This window comes from Penicillium alfredii, assembly GCF_028826965.1.
Source record: "Penicillium alfredii strain IBT 34128 chromosome Unknown utg000002l_segment0_segment0, whole genome shotgun sequence".
In the NCBI taxonomy this organism is placed as follows: domain Eukaryota; kingdom Fungi; phylum Ascomycota; class Eurotiomycetes; order Eurotiales; family Aspergillaceae; genus Penicillium; species Penicillium alfredii.
The window spans coordinates 909,624-927,846 of record NW_026622699.1 but is presented as its reverse complement, the minus strand read 5'-3'; the positions used below and the strand labels follow the sequence as shown (position 1 = coordinate 927,846).

The 18,223-nt window shown below is 50.2% G+C and overlaps 4 protein-coding genes across 4 annotated transcripts; 2 read left to right on the top strand and 2 right to left on the bottom strand.

Annotated features, from left to right (window-relative positions):
* Nucleotides 1–2,710: 2,710 nt before the first annotated feature.
* On the bottom strand, nt 2,711–6,612 carry NUU61_001511 (ribonuclease H family protein; the record flags this gene model as incomplete). Its single annotated transcript, XM_056652093.1, has 3 exons — nt 2,711–4,382; nt 4,613–6,431; nt 6,603–6,612. The coding sequence occupies 3 exons, from the start codon at nt 6,610–6,612 to the stop codon at nt 2,711–2,713; spliced, it is 3,501 nt and encodes a 1,166-aa protein (XP_056515360.1).
* Nucleotides 6,613–9,768: 3,156 nt separating this feature from the next.
* Nucleotides 9,769–10,539, top strand: NUU61_001510 (uncharacterized protein; the record flags this gene model as incomplete). The annotated part of the gene is made up of 2 exons (XM_056652092.1): nt 9,769–9,933; nt 10,006–10,539. The coding sequence occupies 2 exons, from the start codon at nt 9,769–9,771 to the stop codon at nt 10,537–10,539; spliced, it is 699 nt and encodes a 232-aa protein (XP_056515359.1).
* A 3,353-nt stretch (nt 10,540–13,892) lies between these two features.
* Nucleotides 13,893–14,697, bottom strand: NUU61_001509 (uncharacterized protein; the record flags this gene model as incomplete). The annotated part of the gene is made up of 4 exons (XM_056652091.1): nt 13,893–13,981; nt 14,029–14,207; nt 14,283–14,300; nt 14,357–14,697. The coding sequence occupies 4 exons, from the start codon at nt 14,695–14,697 to the stop codon at nt 13,893–13,895; spliced, it is 627 nt and encodes a 208-aa protein (XP_056515358.1).
* A 2,499-nt stretch (nt 14,698–17,196) lies between these two features.
* Nucleotides 17,197–17,436, top strand: NUU61_001508 (uncharacterized protein; the record flags this gene model as incomplete). Its single annotated transcript, XM_056652090.1, has 1 exon — nt 17,197–17,436. One exon carries the CDS (start codon nt 17,197–17,199, stop codon nt 17,434–17,436), a length of 240 nt encoding a protein of 79 aa, XP_056515357.1.
* Nucleotides 17,437–18,223: the final 787 nt, after the last annotated feature.

Below are 18,223 nucleotides of genomic sequence, written 5' to 3'. Positions count from 1 at the left end.
CACTTCGGTGCCTTCTTTTTTTTGATTGGCCCAGCCCCCTCGCTTCCATCTGATATCTGCGTAAATTGCCTTTTTGGGAGAGCAGCAGGCTGAATTCGGGGATTTAGCAGAGGCTGCCAGGGAAGATTAGATGAATCTTCATCCCTAATTCGCCAGAATGGATGAATTTCAGCCAATAGAATTGCCTCTTTTTTTGCGAGCAAATCAGCAATTCGATGCTTACATGGTAACCCTATAGTTCTCGTCCAATAATTGGTGCATATACTGAGCGGGGTCTCTGGGGTAGCCCTACTAGCATCAACTCGCTGCATATCAATCTTCCTAAGCGCATATCGAGATACTCGTTTATTTAGATAGGTATATAGCCAATTAGATGCTAGCGAAGTAAGCTGTTTCGTCTGATCTTCCTTAATCTGATATCTAATCAGATTATATTGGCTGCTGGTAGCTATATGAATAGACTTCCATACAGTGAGTAAATCATTGATAGAAGTATTCACATGCCGTTTTAGGACTGAATGCGCCCCCTCAACACGTGATGATGCATTATTGCCAAAATGGGAAAGGTTTTTCGTCCAACAATAGACAAATCTCTCTTTGTAGAGTAGCCATGTGTCTTCGAGGTAGCGCATGATTGGTGGATGAGATCTCCCATAGGTCCGATTAAGGTTATGAAGATTGGTCTGATATTCATCTTCGGTAGATGATTGGACTAATCGAGACCACATACGCATGAATTCATTGAATTGAGGCTTCAGAAGATGATTTTCATCTGATTCGCTGGTATTGATATTTGCTTTACGAGAGATATCTCGCTTTGCCCTCGCTAAAACTGCTTTATTGATATGCCAAATACATAGTAAATGTGGGGTATCATACCCCCAGATACTATATATCACATTCATCAAAGCTAATTCGCGATCTGTTACCAAAATCGGACGAAAATCAGATTTAGACAAGAGACCCAGCCAATCAAAAAAGGTTTTAAGCACCCAAATATAGCTTATTTCAACCTCATTAGGCATGAAACATAGAGCTACAGTGAATGTATGGTTTGATGGCGTTAAACCTACTATATGAAATAGAGGCATACCAAACCGATTGGTCTTATAGGTGCAATCCATGATAAAAACCTTAAAATATTAGCTATTAGAATCATAGAAAAATAGATAAGATAAATACCTTATTATATGAATTGGCCAATTGAATTCCGCGAGGATGAGAGAAAAGAAAAAATTTGATATGCCCCGCATTATCTTGCTTAAATGAATATTTATAACCTTCCAAATCGAGTAATTCTTGAAGATATTCAAGAATACTCTGATCTCCTACCTCTTTTCGTCGAATCTCTGCTCGCTTATTATAAATATCGCGAGATATGATTGGCTGACGAGGAAACTCGCTGTGTAGCATACTAATAATATGCTTTGGTCTCATATTTGTAGCTGAGAGGCGTTGAATTAAGGTTATCTGATCAGAGGTAAATTGGCGTGCAATTGGGTGCGCTATCATATCTAGATCAGCAGAATGATTATGCGTAGGGTTTTTGACCCGAAGTAGCCAATCAGAACCCTTTTGGCGACTCCCATATACCAAAAAAGGGCAATTTTGCCGCCTCGTACTCGTTTTGCGCCTTTTAGCGCCAGCAGGCGCCTGTATTCGGTCCCAATATACCCCAGATCTATCGCAGTGTATACAGATATTCCGATTTGGGTTAGACCGCTTAATAGCAGTAGCATACCCCTGCGATATACCCCACTGTCGCACGAAATTGACCAATTCATCCCGATTAGGGAAGGTTTGTTGTGGTGGGGGTAGTAGACCGGGCGAATCAGTAGTAGCAGGGGTAGGCGAATTAGGCAAATTAGGCGAATCAGCATGCAGAATAGTAGGTAAGGCAAGCGAATCAGACGAATTGGTATGCAGAATAGCAGGCAAATCGGGGGTAGCGGCAGCAGGGGCGGCGGGGATAGGCATAGTGGTGTTGGTTTGCATAGTATGCATAGTAGGGCAGACGAAGTAAGTAGGGTATGCAGAAAGCGAAGAACTAGCAGGGTAGTGGTAGAAGAAAAAAAGAGATTAAAGCAGAATATGGAGCATAAATATGATATATGGTTGCTATGGTGATGGAAGTGGCAGAAAAAAAGATTATATCAGCGACTTTGCTTATGTCAGATTTTGGGGTGCCCCTATCAATACCCGAGGTTCGGGTTCGGTTCTCTTCCTCGGCTGAGGTCGCGTCTTCCTCTGTTCATTGTCGATCTCTTGCTCTTGAGCATAGGTTCTTGGTGGTCTGGTGGTGCGTTTCGGTCTCGACAGTCGCGGTGGTGAATTTTCACGTTCGTCGCGGTCGGGCGGTTCAGGGGTTCGCATCGCGGCCCGTCCCGCTATCATTCTCAATCAGTACAGGAAATCGGTATTGTCGCCACGTGACACTCCGCAAAACTCCAGTCCACAAACTCGATTCTGAGTCCTGATATTGCTCAAGCAGTTGTACCGCAATGTCCGCACCTTGTGTATATCAGGATGTCTACAGTCTGTGTGTGTGTGTGTGATGTCATTTACACTGACCCCTCGCCGAAGCGATATGCAGTATACGACAACTATATATCCGAGTATGTACAGTGAGAATGATCCACTTCCTGACATGAACTTAGAGCCTCGTCACGGCCTCTCGTGGCCCATTGCCGCTCCCATTGTTAGGCTGCCCTCATGGCGCACGACTGCGAAACCGCTGTGATGCCTCGGCAAAGTCCAAAACGGCCTGAACAGTCTTCGCCCTCGAGACGGTGTCTGGTTTACCTTTGTCACCTTCGGTGGAGCCTCCCAGCAGGCTCGACACGCCGCTCAGCGTGCCTCCAATTTTCCTCCTCAATTCTATCCTCAGCTCTCGTAGTCTGAGGCATTCCAATAATACGTGGGCAACTGTCTCCCGTGTTCCACATTCGCATAGGTCGTCATCGCGGAAGCCGAACTTCTTTGCGTAGGTAGATAACCAGTTGTGGCCCGTGCGTAGCTGCGTCAGCAGATAGGCGCGACTCCTTGGCAAGTTGCCGTAGAGCTTTCTCGTGTGCCGCGCCGGTAAGCCGCTGTCTATCTGCCGGAGATGGGCACCCTTGATGCTTGTTTTCCACTCTTGCTCCCATTGGGCGTGGGTTTTGCTGCGGACCAATGCGGTCTCTCTCGACAGTAGCAGTCGAAAAGGATGGGTTTTACCAGGCTGTGCTGCTTCCTTCGCCAAGCGATCCGCTGCGTCGTTTCCGACGTTCTCGCAATGTCCTGGCACCCATTGGAGGCGGAGCTTGACGTTCGCTGCCTGGACCTCGGAGGCCGCCTGTGTGATTGCGTGGACGATGCGTTGTCCGGATCGGTTACGTGGGTTCTCGATTGCTTGTAGGGCTGATCTGCTGTCGCATAGGATTGTTGCTGTTGACACAGGTCCGTGCTCCCGGTCGGTACGTTGATGGACCAGCATGAACACCATGTCCACCGCGTAGAATATGCCAATGAGCTCTGCCACGTGAACCGACCAGCGGTCCATCGGGCCCACCTGTACCTGGCGAGATTCCAATACCTCTTTGTCACCATTGAGCGTGACAATAGCCGCTCCCAGGTGGCCCTTGCGCCCAGACGCATCCGAGTAAACAACGACCTCGGATGTCTCCCTCGTGGACTCTGCTCTTTCTCTCGCTGTCTCTCGATCGAGCTCGAGTTCGATTTCAAGGAAAGCCTTCGTTCGCCAGGGTGGCAGTGGGCGTGGGTCGATCGTCTCTAGCTCGTTGAGCCTGTCGACGTCCATGGTCTTCATCGCCTCTGCTAAGGGGAAGCGCGCGTACGATCCCACGTTATTTCTACGATTCTGGGCGCGTGACAGTGCGTTCCAGATTGGATGGTCGCGTGGTAGTGTGTGTAATCTCGCTATGGTGCATTGCGCTCGGTGTCGGAGACGGAGGTGCGTGGGGACGACATGGGCCTCCACTTCCAGCGTTGCTGTCGCTACTGTTCGAAACGCCGATAGGACTCGGATCAATACGGTTCTCTGGACAGTGTTCAAGTGGCGGAGATGTGTTTTGTCCCGGAGTGGGTCATGCCAGACCGTTGATGCGTAGTCTAGAGTGGGTGTAACGCATGCTTGGTAGAGCTGTCGCATTTGTTCCGGCCGCAGGTGCCGGAGCCCGTTCAGGGCGATGGCTGTCTTGGTGGCGCGTTTGATGGCCTGCTGGATGTGTTCTTTCCAGCGGAGACCGTGATCGAACACCACTCCCAACAACTTGGCTGTCGGCGATGGTTTGATGTCGGTTCCATTGAAGGTGACCTTCCCGACTGAGTGCTCTCCCTTCTTCCTGGTGAGGTGGATGAGCTCGGTTTTCTCCGATGCGAAACTGGATCCGATGTCTACAGTCGGTTGGTTGGTTGATTGATTTCATTTACCCTGACCCCTCGCAAAAAAGGCGATATGCAGGTTACCACAACTATATATCTGAATGTGCGTACATGTATCGTGCACCCCTTCCTAAACGAACTTAGAGCCTCGTCGGGGCCTGTCGTGGCCTAGTAGCCCTTTTTTTTGTCTTGCTGCCCTCATGGCGCGCGGCTTCGAAATCGTTGAGACGCCTCCGCGAAGTCCAAGACAGCCTCCACCGTCTTGGCACGTGAAGCATTATCAGGCCTACCTCTCCCCCTTTCTCCAGATCCTCCTAGAAGTGTTGACATGCTATTGAACGCGTCGCCAATCTTTCCCCGGAGCTCTCGGCGCAGATCTCTGAGTGCAGGACAGTCTAGCAGAACATGTATCAGGCTTTCCCGTTCGCCGCAGACGCACAGGTCGTCATCGCGGAAGCGGAAAGCCTTCGCATATGTTGATAACCAGCAGTGTCCCGTTCGCAATTGCGTGAGTAGGTACGCTCGATTCCTTGGCAGAGATCCGTAGAGCCGCCTCGTGTATTTGGCCGGCAATGCGTTGTCAATCACTCGAAGGTGGCCGCCATTCCTACACTCCTTCCATTCCCTCTCCCATTGGGTGTGGATTCCTTTCCTAATGTGGGCCCTCTCGCGTGATAGCAAGGGGGAAAATGGGTGGGTTTTGCCAGGTGTGGCTGCCTCTTTGGCCAGTTGGTCTGCGGTGTCGTTTCCAGGTGCTTCGCAATGTCCAGGCATCCACTGTAGTCGGACCGCGATGCCGTGGGTCTTGGTGTTTGCAGCTGCCCGTAGAATAGCGTGGATGATTTGTTGCCCCGATTTGTTCCCTGGGTTTTGGATTGCTTGTATAGCCGACATGCTGTCGCTGAGGATGGTGGTAGATCTCACCCGCGCATCGGTTGATCTCCGGCGTTGGAGAGCGATCTTGTTGATGATGTTGATGGCGTACAGGATTCCGATCAGTTCGGCGGCATGCACAGACCATCCTTCCATGGGTCCGACCTGTATCTGTATTTTCTCAGTCGTTTCTAGCGAGTCGTCGAGCGCCACGGCCGCAGCGCCTAGGTGACCTTGGCGTCCTGATGTATCGGAGTATATGACAATGTCCGAGTTGGACCGTGCTTGCTCCGCCCGTTCCATCGCAATCTCCCTATCTGGTTCAATCTCGATCTTCGAAAAGGGTTCTGTCCGCCACGGTGGCAGTGGAGTGGGGTCGATCATTTCTAGTTCATGAAGTCTCTCTGGGCTCATTGTTTTCAAGGTCTCTGCGAGCGGGAACCGGGCACGCGTCCGAACGTTATTTCGTCGCCGTTGGGCCCGAAGCAAGGTATCCCATATAGGGTGTTTCTGTGGTAGGGTGTGGAGTCTGGTGATGGTGTTTTGTCCGTGGTGGCAGAGACGAAGATGGGTTGGGAGGACATGCGCTTCAACTTCGAGTGTGGATGTGGCCACTGTCCGAAAGGCAGAGAGAACTCGGATGAGTGCTGTTCGTTGAACGGTGCGTAGCTGTCGCAGATGGGTCTTATCTCGGAGTGGATCGTGCCAGACCGTTGACGCGTAGTCAATGACCGGTACGACACACGCCTCATATAGCTGGCGCATCTGCTCTGGGCGGAGCTGTCGCAGCCCCCCAAGTGCTATGTTGACCTTGGTGGCTCGCTTGACCACCTGCTGCACGTGTTCTTTCCATCGTAGTTCGTGGTCAAAGATCACGCCTAGGAGTTTGGCGGTTGTCGACGGTGTAATGGTATTGCCGTTCATGAGGATCTGGCCTTGGCACTGTTCACTTCTCTTTCTGGTGATGTGGATAAGCTCGGTCTTCTCTGCTGCGAAGCTGGACCCAGTCTTCTGGGCCCATGCTTCAATCCGCGGTATGTCTTCGGATTGGATTTTAGCCAAGTTCTCTTCGGCGGACCAGCCGACCCGCCAACGAAAGTAGTCGTCGATGAAGGCCGATGCGCCGCCGTGGAAATCGACGGGTTGGTCGACCAGGTCGCAGTTGAAGAACGATTCTCGAAATCGGCTTAACCATTCTACACTCAATCACTATTTTCTGGCCCCACCGCCAAGGCCTTCGCGTGAATAAGTTATTGAGCAAGTCACATTAAGATGAAGGACAACAGAAAAAAAAAAAGTGAAGTTGCATCCTACATTTTGGTCATTGAATGATAAAATATTCTAACCACTGTACATGTGGACTATGTGGCGGCATAAACTGCGGGCCTCAATTTGATGCGGCTTGTCAAATAACTTGTTCACGCTAAGGCCTTGGCGGTGGGGCCAGAAAATAGTGATTGAGTGTAGAATGGTCAAGCCGATTTCGAGAATCTGCTAGACTGTCCTGCACTCAGAGATCTGCGCCGAGAGCTCCGGGGAAAGATTGGCGACGCGTTCAATAGCATGTCAACACTTCTAGGAGGATCTGGAGAAAGGGGGAGAGGTAGGCCTGATAATGCTTCACGTGCCAAGACGGTGGAGGCTGTCTTGGACTTCGCGGAGGCGTCTCAACGATTTCGAAGCCGCGCGCCATGAGGGCAGCAAGACAAAAAAAAGGGCTACTAGGCCACGACAGGCCCCGACGAGGCTCTAAGTTCGTTTAGGAAGGGGTGCACGATACATGTACGCACATTCAGATATATAGTTGTGGTAACCTGCATATCGCCTTTTTTGCGAGGGGTCAGGGTAAATGAAATCAACCAACCAACCAACGACTGTACCAGAGGCATCTTCATGACCATATATGTTCATCGGGAAAATGGACCGACATCAACTTTTTAGTCGCATCAATTGTCACCATACTTCAAATCTGGGTGAGGAAAGCACCAATCCATTTGAACAGCCTCATTGGATATGCTATTACAAACTACCTCGAACACGGTCTATTTATTTATTCGACGAGAATTCGAAAATAATCTTTAATTTACTTGAACCATAAGATATCTCTCTTTTTCGCAATTCTAGCATCGTGGATGCTGCTATTCTGTCCGTTGGCTTCCAAGTTCCATCGCTGTCCATTTATCAGCTCCCATCCCAACTGCCCGGGACTATGCCCGGTCTCCTTCAAATCACTATTGTCCGTCGTTCCCGCGATGGGCAGATGCGTGTTTTTCACTCCACCTTCCCTCACCATCAGAGTGATGTGAGCAGGATATCATCGTTTCTTTCGCTCAAAGCTAATGGTCTATTAGGATGATGAATTGTGCGAACTCGACAATGAACTCGAAAATGAACTCGAAAATGAACTCGAAACACCAAGCACATCAAAGGGGTGGTCAGAAATGTCAGAGGTTCAACCCAGGGACAACCGGTGTATACTATAATATCGTTCATTGTATGAACGGTGCAAATTCCAAGCGCTGTTCAACGACCTATGTTCACCCCCCGAAGAAGAATTCGTGGGGGATGACCGACCCTGAACGGACGATAGCCAACTTCCCTGGAACCATGATCCGCGTTGGTCGTTTGAGAAAACCATTGCAACAAAGATAACCAGATGCCAACCAGCGTTTCAAACCTTAAGAACATATCCGGGGATTGATGGTGGGAGAAGTCTTCACCGCTTGTACTCTAGTAGCAAAGACCAACGGTTTAAGCACCCTGTTCATTTGTTCAACGTCTCGTCCGCTTATTTCTATCTGTAGATCCATATTAGCCATAGGCCTGGTTATTTTTGATGAACACCTCGCAGAATAAACAATAAATGGTTTATTGCTAAGAATGGGCTTTCCTTGACATTCGATGACTGAAGAACCAGGTCCAGGATGACCAACTTTAGCCCTCTTCCGGATGCCCAAAATATTCAACAGGACGTCACATATTTGGTTTCTGCACGCTTCTCGACTGGGACTTGCCTATGCTATCTTACCCACTTCCGACAACGATTGAAGCTTTACCTTGAGGACAACAATGGTGACATACGACACAGTTAGGCGATTAAATGTAATCCGTGCTTGTAATTTCACACCAAAAGCGAGTGCGCAGCGAAAATGGTAGGGAAAGATGCCGACCGTATGGGATATGCGTTCGTAGAAAGAACTGGGCCTCTTAGGATTTAATGGAAATTCATGATCAGTATACACTTGATTTATTCTGAATTACTGAGACAAAACCAAGTCTATAATATCATTTTGCGCCATACATTGATGGTTGCCCATGATACCATTGGGTTATATTAACGGGAGAAAACGAATAGAAAGACTAGGACCATATCGTAGCTTGGAGAATTTACAGAGTGCTGATCCCCAGGACCACGAAGAGGTGCCTGTCCTTCGCTGGGGGTACGACGCATTAAAGCAAGACACCCGCCACATAAGGCAGCGAAGCCATATCGCAGGGTGTGTACAATACCGTTGTGGAGGACAGAAAGCCTGAACCTGGTCTTGTAGAGTCGGCCGGAGGTAGGTATTTATTCCCAACTATGGCGATCAGCAAGACCAGTTTCGCTAATATTCCCAGCCTCGCATTTTTGACCCCCACTAGTATATTCGAAAATGGCCCACCAACCATCATCTCGCCGACGGCATACACCTCGAGAATATATTATTAATTGATTGTCGGCTAACATGGGCCAGGGAGCGATAGGAAATCTGAGATATTTCCGATGCTAAAGTCCATCTAGGGCCTTGCCAGTATGCTTTCTCGGCTAAGCTGCCATAAAGGGCTGGGTGGTAAAGGAGAATTATGTAAAGCACTCCCGTTATCACCCACATCCAATAAGCGAAGAAAGGTTCAAAAGTTGGCGGACAATTCACTTCAAGAAAAGCTCTCTTCCTCTGGCATTTTGCTCGTCCAGAGCTCACCGGTCAGCTTGTTTTCAATGATGAGCCGAGGTCAAAACACTCTGGTCTTCCCGCAGAATACAACAGCTGGAGAGCGTCCCTGTCATACGCTCAGCCCAGCCTCCAGGCACCATGGACAAAATGCTTCGGACCAACACCTCTCTTCATTGAAACACCAATTCCCCGAAACGGTTCTGGCCTACAATAGCCAACTTAACCAGAGACCATCCGAGCGATATTCACGTTGCCGCAAAAACACGGACTGGTGTTCTCTAACTTTGCACTGTATGTTGAATTTATTTCCTTTTGGAAGCGCCCATTAATTCTAGGTGGGTCGACGGACTGTGACCGTTTTTTGACCTAACAGGGATATTTGAGGGCTACTGCAAGTATCAGAAATGGTGCCGTTTATGCCCCTTGTCGATCCAGCTGTTGAAATTAGCGCCATGTTGTGGAGGGATTTAAAGCCTTTGTTTGTCCTTTTTCTGTACTGTACTTCACGCAGGACAGACTGCCGCTTGGATAACCAGTTTACTTTCTACTACCGAGCCATTCTGAAGGTGATCGCAGGATGCCCAAAGCTACAACATCTTCCCGAAACCCGGCTTCACACGCCCCCAATCGCGTCAGACGGGCTTCTGGCCGCGGGCCATCTTCCCTCCCTGTTGCACAGACTCGGACTGTCGCTCCCGGTGCCTCTCAGTGCACCACCAACGTGCAATCGCGACGGTCACCGGTACGTGGACGAAGCCATCCCTATTGCTATAGATGTATGGCAGGGATACCGGTATTGACTTCTGACCACTAGACCGAACCCAACAGGGATTCGAAGAAAAGACCCATTGAGGAAGATCCCAAAGTAATTCATAAGGGCTGCTACGAGGTCATTGGCAGAGCAGACCGTATCTTGAATGAAGAGCGACAGCGATCTTCAGATACCATACGACAACTCACCGCGGTCAAGGAGCAGCTCTCTGCTGAGAAGCAACAAGCCATTGACGACGCTCGCCAACTCAAGTCGGAGATTCAGCAAGCGAAGCAGGAACTCGAGCTTGCCACCACAAGCTTCCAACACCAGGGGGTGCAGGGCGATGAGCAGCGGTTTGTGCTAGAGGTTCATGCCATGGCTCTGGCCTTGACAAATAAGCTCTGGAGCAGGACGGAGGCACACCGAAATGCCTATATACCTTCCCAGTTACAATTTCCCGATGTCACTCAGACTTCGTGGCCGGACAACGCGGGGCAGCACACCGCGCTGAACAGTCACCCCCTCCCGGCAAATCATCTATCGGGGACCCAAGATGAGCTGGCACAATTCAATACATACTCGTCGATATCCTGAACCATACCGGGGGAGGCTCGCCGACAAGAGGAAATTGGTGTACCCAGGCAAATTAATTCTACATTTCTAAGCAACCTTGTCCAGCGTTCCTGGATAGGCCTCACAACCAACTTTAGACAACGCGATACCAGATCCAGTCGGGAGACCGGTTGCAAAGGGTATAAAACTAGGCCGCGCAAACATGGCTTTTTTTTTTTTTGGTAGCGTGTGAAATATACGTAGTAAGACCGAAGCAGTAAGAAACAAGGGTGGACAGGAGGCGTAGAGAAGCTACAATGGGCCCGCGCTGTCCGCTGTCGCCATGAGCCCCTCTTATGGCAAAGTGGGACCAGGCTTGCGACCTCAGTGGTAGCCGGATACAGGTCCGACCGCTCGCAGATCTGAACTGTGGAATAAACTTACACCAGCTCGTGCCATTTCTACCATGAAACGACGATCAGGCCTAGGGACGCGCCGTCCCAGCGCCCCAATCCGATAATTTAGATCGACACGTTCTAGGCTTCAAGCGCCCGTGTGGATTGTGGATTACCCTTATATAACCCGCTTCCCCTCGCTCCCACGAGAGAGGGCCTGTCTTTCTCTTGTCAGCATAAACCGGATCTGACAGCAACCACCCACATTGAGGGATTGTGTCATGAGCCGGCAATTGACACTGGAAATGAACTCTGCTCGAGGGAATTCCTTGTTGGCCGTCGGATTAGCGTTGGAATAGTGCCAAAGCCTCAGTCCAGGCGGGGCAGGTAGATTCTCCATATTTTGCGCCACCTACGAGCCTGAAAGTTCATTGGAAGCCGAGAAAAACCACTGTGAAGTGTCCAATGATTGTTTCTGAGGTGATAATTTTCCTACTACTCCTCTCATAAGTCCGGCAATTGCTGGCCCGTCCCACGGCCAAGCCATTTACGGTATTCTTGGCAAATCGTGTTTCATCCCAAATCTAGATCTCGCAAGATGCGACCCTACATGTACCCCAGCATACTTGCATGATTTTGTCATTTCCACGCTATAGCGAATCATATTCTTGCAGAAACTTATCCACGGGCAGACAGGTGATGAAGAGGCAGTATTGCGTGCGGATCTTACATGGCCTTCCTGAACATTCAGTGAGGCAGAACAGTGGTAATCGGGTTCATGTTTTCTAAGGAACTGGTCTGTATAACGGGCATGGATCGCCACTATGGACCTCCTTAGCTCGTGTTGGGGCCATTTAGTGGCTTGTAACATAGCTAGGCCCATTTTATATCACCGGGCTAGATCGAGGACGCGGATCAAACGGCTTGTCCGAGAGCGATGATTTTCCGGCCCCTTCCTTTCTCGCCTGCCGAGGATCCGGGCGCATCTCCGCCAGTTCCCACTTTTTCCGCCACCTGCCTCTTTTACGTCCGCCTTGGAAATTGATATATCAAATCGCTTTTCGTTGGCAAGGGTTCAGCTTGGGGAAGGAAATTAGAGGGTCGTGATCGCAATAGGTGCGTGACTCGGCTCAAGCGAGCTCATGGACTGTGGGGCGCGGCGCTGGGGTAGGGCCAAAGGGTTGTCAGGTTCGAGTGGTCCTCGGCCCATTTGCGGCTCCTAATGTCACCTTAGAAGCTGGCAGTCATCCGAACTTAATGCATGTGCCGATATTCGAACCTCTGTTGTACTAACGGCCAGACCCGTGTATGACTCGCAGGATCCATATCCTAGGCTGAACCTACAGGCTCCTGTCAGTAATACCATCACGCGCGACTGCTGTAGATCAATCGAGGCGCGAATTTTGTTCAAGGTTGGATTATTACGCCTTAACCCGTCGCCAGAGAAATCCTTACCCTCATGCCGATTACCCTCGCGGGACCCCGACGAGAAACGATCCCTCAGCAATCCTTAGCACCGAGTGATCGTGTTTGTGGGCCGGCAACGCTCAACGAGCAATTGGCTCGGCTCAAGTCAGTCCCTTGGATAGTGGACTAGAAAGTCGGACTGGCAGGAGCAGGTGATCACTAAACACTCTGTGCCGCCTTAAGATAAGGCTGGGAGCTTATTGGAAGCCGAGAAATTGCGGCCGCTATGAGACAAGTTTGAGGCCAATAGTGGGCTTTCTTTCTACTATCGCACCTAGTTGGCTGGTAAAACCAACGATTCAAGAATTTTCCTCGACAAATCGGTTGCTGTGTTGATCTTCGGGTGACATCTGTACGCTGGCGAGCACGGGGCACATCGCATTTTGCCGCCGTCTCCACGCTAGAGTGAGACCCTCGCTTTGATAGATGACGGAGATGCCGCGGTTAGCGGGCAAGCAATGGAATCGACCCACTTCCCTTTTCCGATCATCAAGACAATTGGGTCTCGTCGATACAGACTCCTTCCAAAGAGACGATGGCACAAAGAAGGGAAGAGGAGTGCGCCATATTCATAATGGTACGACAGGGGTCCTGCCCGGCGATACAGGGTAGTAAAACTTTGCTGTCGTGTCTCGGCAATATCGTCTCCTCGCGTAAGGTTAGACAGGCGAGTCCGACCCGTTCGCACCATTTACTTGCCTTCTCGGGGTGTGGACTTGAATGGGTGCGATCACCGTTTGGATCCACCCTGCACGAGCCATGACCCACCTGTGATGGAGAACACGAGTTCGGAGAAATTTGGGCGCTTGGGGGAAACATGGGACGGAACGGAAGTGCGACATCAAAGCCGATAGGGCCCGTCGCGACTGGGGTGTCAATCCTTCTATTTGGAATTACAAGCTTTCCGTGACGCAGCGGTTTCGACCTAGCACAGATATCGGCACCTGGGATTAAGCCCAGTGGTTCCTTCCATTTGGCGATGGGCAATTCCTGGGTCTTACTCGCATCGGCCTTTTAATATGCATTGGTTCAACGCCCTTTGCTATTGTCCGATCAAATTCTGCGGGCTAGTTTTGCCGTCGATCCTCCGTCACCGAAGTGAGATGACGGGGGGAGGGCGGCAGGAACGGGACGTGGAGACCCAACTTAGCGCTGCTGACTGGATTCGCGGGCCACGGGCTGCTTGGACCGAAGCCAAGTTAATCTGGCCGTGCCGTGGTTGGTTTATTTGACCCACATCGCCGATCATCTCAACACCAGCCATGGGATCGTGCCTGACACTGCCGTTGCGCCGGATGACGGTGGTCAACAAAAAGCTCTACCAAACGGCACGCATTAGGTCTGTGCGCCAGAAGCCAACCACCAATTCGTGCCCAGAGGAGGAGAGGAGGGGCCGGAGCTTACCGTCTGTCTATCGCCTGGGGGGTTTTTCCGGGCAGGGATCATCTACATGAGCTGAAAGGGAATCGAAAATCTGGTCTAGATTCGGATCATACTGTACAACTTCCTACGGCCATCCTGCCTTGTAATCTATTACATTCCTTTCGTAGCCTCACGGTACAGTCCCATTTGCCGTGACCCGGCGCGTTTTTTCTCAACCGCAGCGCGTAGCGGCGAGCTAGCTGATGTATCCACGAGAAGTTGTATTCCTATTGCGTTGAGCGCTTACTGCGTACCGCCTTTCTCTCCACAGCTGGCATGCTCTGGGACTTGCATAAGTCATTTATCATTTCTTGCAAGCGGTCGACCTTCGCCTCCAGTGCGCGGATTTTGTGCGACATTGTGGTCATGCTCTGGTGGGTACTGTCGTTGAAAGTGCCTTGCTTTTTCAGCTGATCCTCGTTGTTTCTAGTGTTTTAGGTTAGGACGATGACTTGAGGGGGGGGGGGGGAAACCAGTGCGAGCGATCCGGATGATACCCACTGGACTCGGTCGTCTAAGCTAGGAATTGTCAGTATGAACACCTTAACAGTAGATAAAATCCCAGAAAGACATACTCTCTAATCAAAGTATATGCCACCGGATCTCCGGTGATGTTCGACATAGGATCTTGTGATGGGCCCGGCTCATGGTCGACCACGCTTTCCGTCTCCATCGCCCATGGTTGCTGCTCCTCCTCCTGGTTGTCTTCGTCCATGTCCGCCACATCATTCTCGTCACATAAATTATCACCCGAGGCATGTGACCGATGTTCATCCTCCTGCGGAAGCTCGGGAGAGTTTGTCGAGCTCCTGTCTCCCGTCTTACTAGGCGAGTGTGATACCATCAACATGTGCTGCAGTTCGCCGAGGAGACTAACTGGCTCGCTGCTGGACTGGTCATCTCCTGGATTGACCATCTTGCTAGGGCGACTGGAAAGGTAGGAGTGAAGGAAAGTTGTCAAGCCGTTCTGCTGGAAGGGAGATTGGACTACATTTATATCCAACCAGGAGACGAGGAACCGTACTAAAGTATAATATGGTAACAGAAACAGCCTTGGCTAGCGGTATTAGGGGTCTAGGCCCCTCAGCTTGTGCGAATAGGGAAGATTTCGTTTAGTTGGATACTGTACGGCCCGCTGGGGCCAAGACTGTCATAGCTGAACCCCAATAAATGGGTACAAAGAATTTCTATACTGTGGGTCTGTCTATTCGCCTCGCGATATTCCCCTACTGATCTCCTATATGGTCGGCCTTCAGAAGACTCTCCATTAATCTCGGAAGTCTCAAATACCCGGGGGCCGTGAATGAAGCCATGTCTTGACGTGAACACAAAGAGATGACTGCAGTGTGTGCATTAGCAGCACGTTGAAACCTATACATTTCCTTTCGACCTTTGTATTGCACGAAAAGTTCACCATCTACTGGTTAAAAAAGTTGAGACATGCCCTTGTCCATATTTCCTCGGCCGTCGGAGACTTGATGGTTATATTGCTATTTTTACCAGCTAAGGAGGACTACAGTTGCATAACTGGTGATAAGACTTTTTGAGGGGCGGGCCTTAGTCTAGTAACGTAGCAAGGTTCACCAGGCCCGGAGCAGGTAACATGGGACCGGCCTAAGCTGGGCAAACAATACCCAGTTAAAAGATTCACCGAGACATTGTTGATTCCGCTGGTTTTACCCATAGTTTGCAGGGGTATCCTTGGAGCCTTGAACCGATACCATCACCAGCTAAGCTATAACAGTTACCCACCCATCGGTCATGCCCTCGACAAAATTCTGTCCGTGGCTACATTTCCTACCTGTTTCCCCAATCCCCACAATCCTTTCTCACACAATGCCCAAAGCAGACTATATCCCTTGGAACCCATGGGAGGTAGAAAACCTTCCACGGTGGTTATCCCAGCATAGCATGCTGTCCTGGAAGGCCAAGTCCGAGGCATATTTCAGGCAATATAATCTTCCAAGGACGCCCGAAGGACTGCGGAGCAAGCTCAACCAACTGATTAAACCTCCCAGTAACCCCGACGGGAGACTGCCCACATACCACCGCTCAGCTGCTCGTCGGGCACGCCATCGTCGGCATCGAGAATTGCAAGGCTTTCCTGCCCCCACTTTGCCTGTCCGGCCGAGAGCTCCCCGCACAAGGACTCGAATCCTCTGGCAGCTAGTGCATGGATCGAGACCGTATGAGCAAGGGCTGCGGCAAGGGCTGCGTGGCCGATGCGAGCAGTCCTCGCCGTCTACTATCCTACAAGCCGACGATATCGCCGCAATGCCACTCAAAGATAGCCGGTTGTCTATGTCACGTCGAGGTTGTCCCAGTGAGATCTATAGTTCGCGCAGACTCGAGGATAAGCTGACAAAAGTACTTGTCGCAGGATACGAGCTTTCCAGTCCACTATTGCTACGACGAGAGCAACCTCGATTGATGGAACAACTATGGAGAGCAATCCGCAGAGTCGCTGATCGCCGGAGAGACTCGGAGAGAAAGAAGGGGCCTGAAGCACAACATGAGATGTAGGGATCCAGGTTTACTAGATCACACTTGCGGGCATTGAAACAGATCATATTCCTATGTACAGTAATTGATTGGGACTTGGTTATCTCATCCAATACGACAATCAACCTCCAACGTACATGCATTAATATATATATATATATATATGTATGTATTCTAGAGAGCACGTGGTGAGAACATGAGATAGATCTAGACTAATATACTCAAGAGCATATCTCTGCTCATCTGATGCCTATTGGCGTGGATTATTGCTCTTCCTCTCACCGTCGAGCTGTACGGAGGCTAAAATGTGCAATATAGAAAAAAAAAACGCCGCGCAGAGGTCATCAACTTACGATTAGCCTAAGAGCGCGAGGTTCCTTACTCGGACTGATTTTTGTCCACTACGAATGACGGGATTCCAGTTGCTAAAAAGTAAAGTGAAGCGCGAGGATGGAGAACCCCACAATAGTGCTAACAGCGAGGGATCCTACTGAATGAGATGATGGGCGCAGACTCAGGGGATAGGCTGGGCATGTCGTATTCAGACTACTACAGACAAAGAGTGCGCAACTTCTGTCCCTTGTAGCCTAGGATGACATAAAGATATGGCGCTAATCCCGGGGCTTCCGAGCGACAGCAGCTTTCCCTTGAATAGTCAACTCCACGGGAAGTCATTTCCCGTTGCCCCTGTTGAGTAAGAGAGCTGCACATCTTTCTCCATCTGGTGGGAAGTAGAATGTCACCATAGACGAATAGCTGGAGCAGGCAGGCGATACGACTCACAGATCCGCTAACACATAACCCACCGCACAAAGTCGCCAGATTTTTGAAGGATTCCATCTGGGATGTGCACTGAGGTAATCCAAGCCCAGGCCTCAGTATTGGAATCTTTCCAGATCGACAGGGGACAGTAATGGCCCCACTGAATATTACAGACAAGTGCGAGGGCCCCACAGTCGGGTGGATCCTACAGTCTAAGTTCGTGGTGCGGTGGGTCATCTCTGATCAACGCTCCAGTCTACCGTCTACCATGTCCCTGATGGATCTACCTCTGTACACTACGTTCCGACTGAAGCGGGCTAATCGACGAAGCTCGCGGAAGCGTTCCCGATTTCCGACCCGCTCAAATCTCAAATCTCAAATCTCAGGATGAGAAGATGACTAAGTAGATCGTCTTGGGAATTTCCCCATTTGAAGCTCGGTTCAGTTTCCCCGTAGGACCACAATGGTGGTCTAGACAATAAGTTCGCGGTGGGACAGTCGAATTAGAACATCAGGATGGGCTGTGCATATGCGAGTCATGTTTATCAAGTGACACTGACAGGAACGCTCAAAAGATGACGGGGTGAGCAGAGCGGTAACGTGATGGTAGGTCCCCGTACAAGGTCGCCCGACATGATGGGAGACTGGGCGTATCAATTACGTAGACCTAAGGGTGGTGGGATAAACAAGGTGGTGAATTAAACAGTGTGGTGAATTAAACAGTGTGGTGAATTAAACAGGGTGGTGGGATAAACAGAGTGGTGAACGCAAAGCAATTAGAAAGCCATCGGCCTAACCTTCCCTCGTTAACTTTGATCGTAGCACCACCCTGTTTATCCCACCACCCTGTTTATCCCACCACCCTGTTTATCCCACCACCCTGTTTATCCACCCTGTTTATCCACCCTGGTTATCCCACACTGTTTAATTCACCACCTGGTTAACCACCCTGGTTATCCACCCTGTTTAATTCACCACCCTGGTTATTCACCCTGTTTATCCTATCGATCTGTGTATGCTAATGCCCTGTTTATGTCATTTTACTTTCCACGTCTGATGTCAACGCTTTCTTCACTATGACCCTTAAAGTAATATGCTGACAAAAATTGCCTGCAGCGATACACCATTCAGGTTATGCCGCTCAACGGAAAGGATTATCTCTCAGAAACATTGGGAGA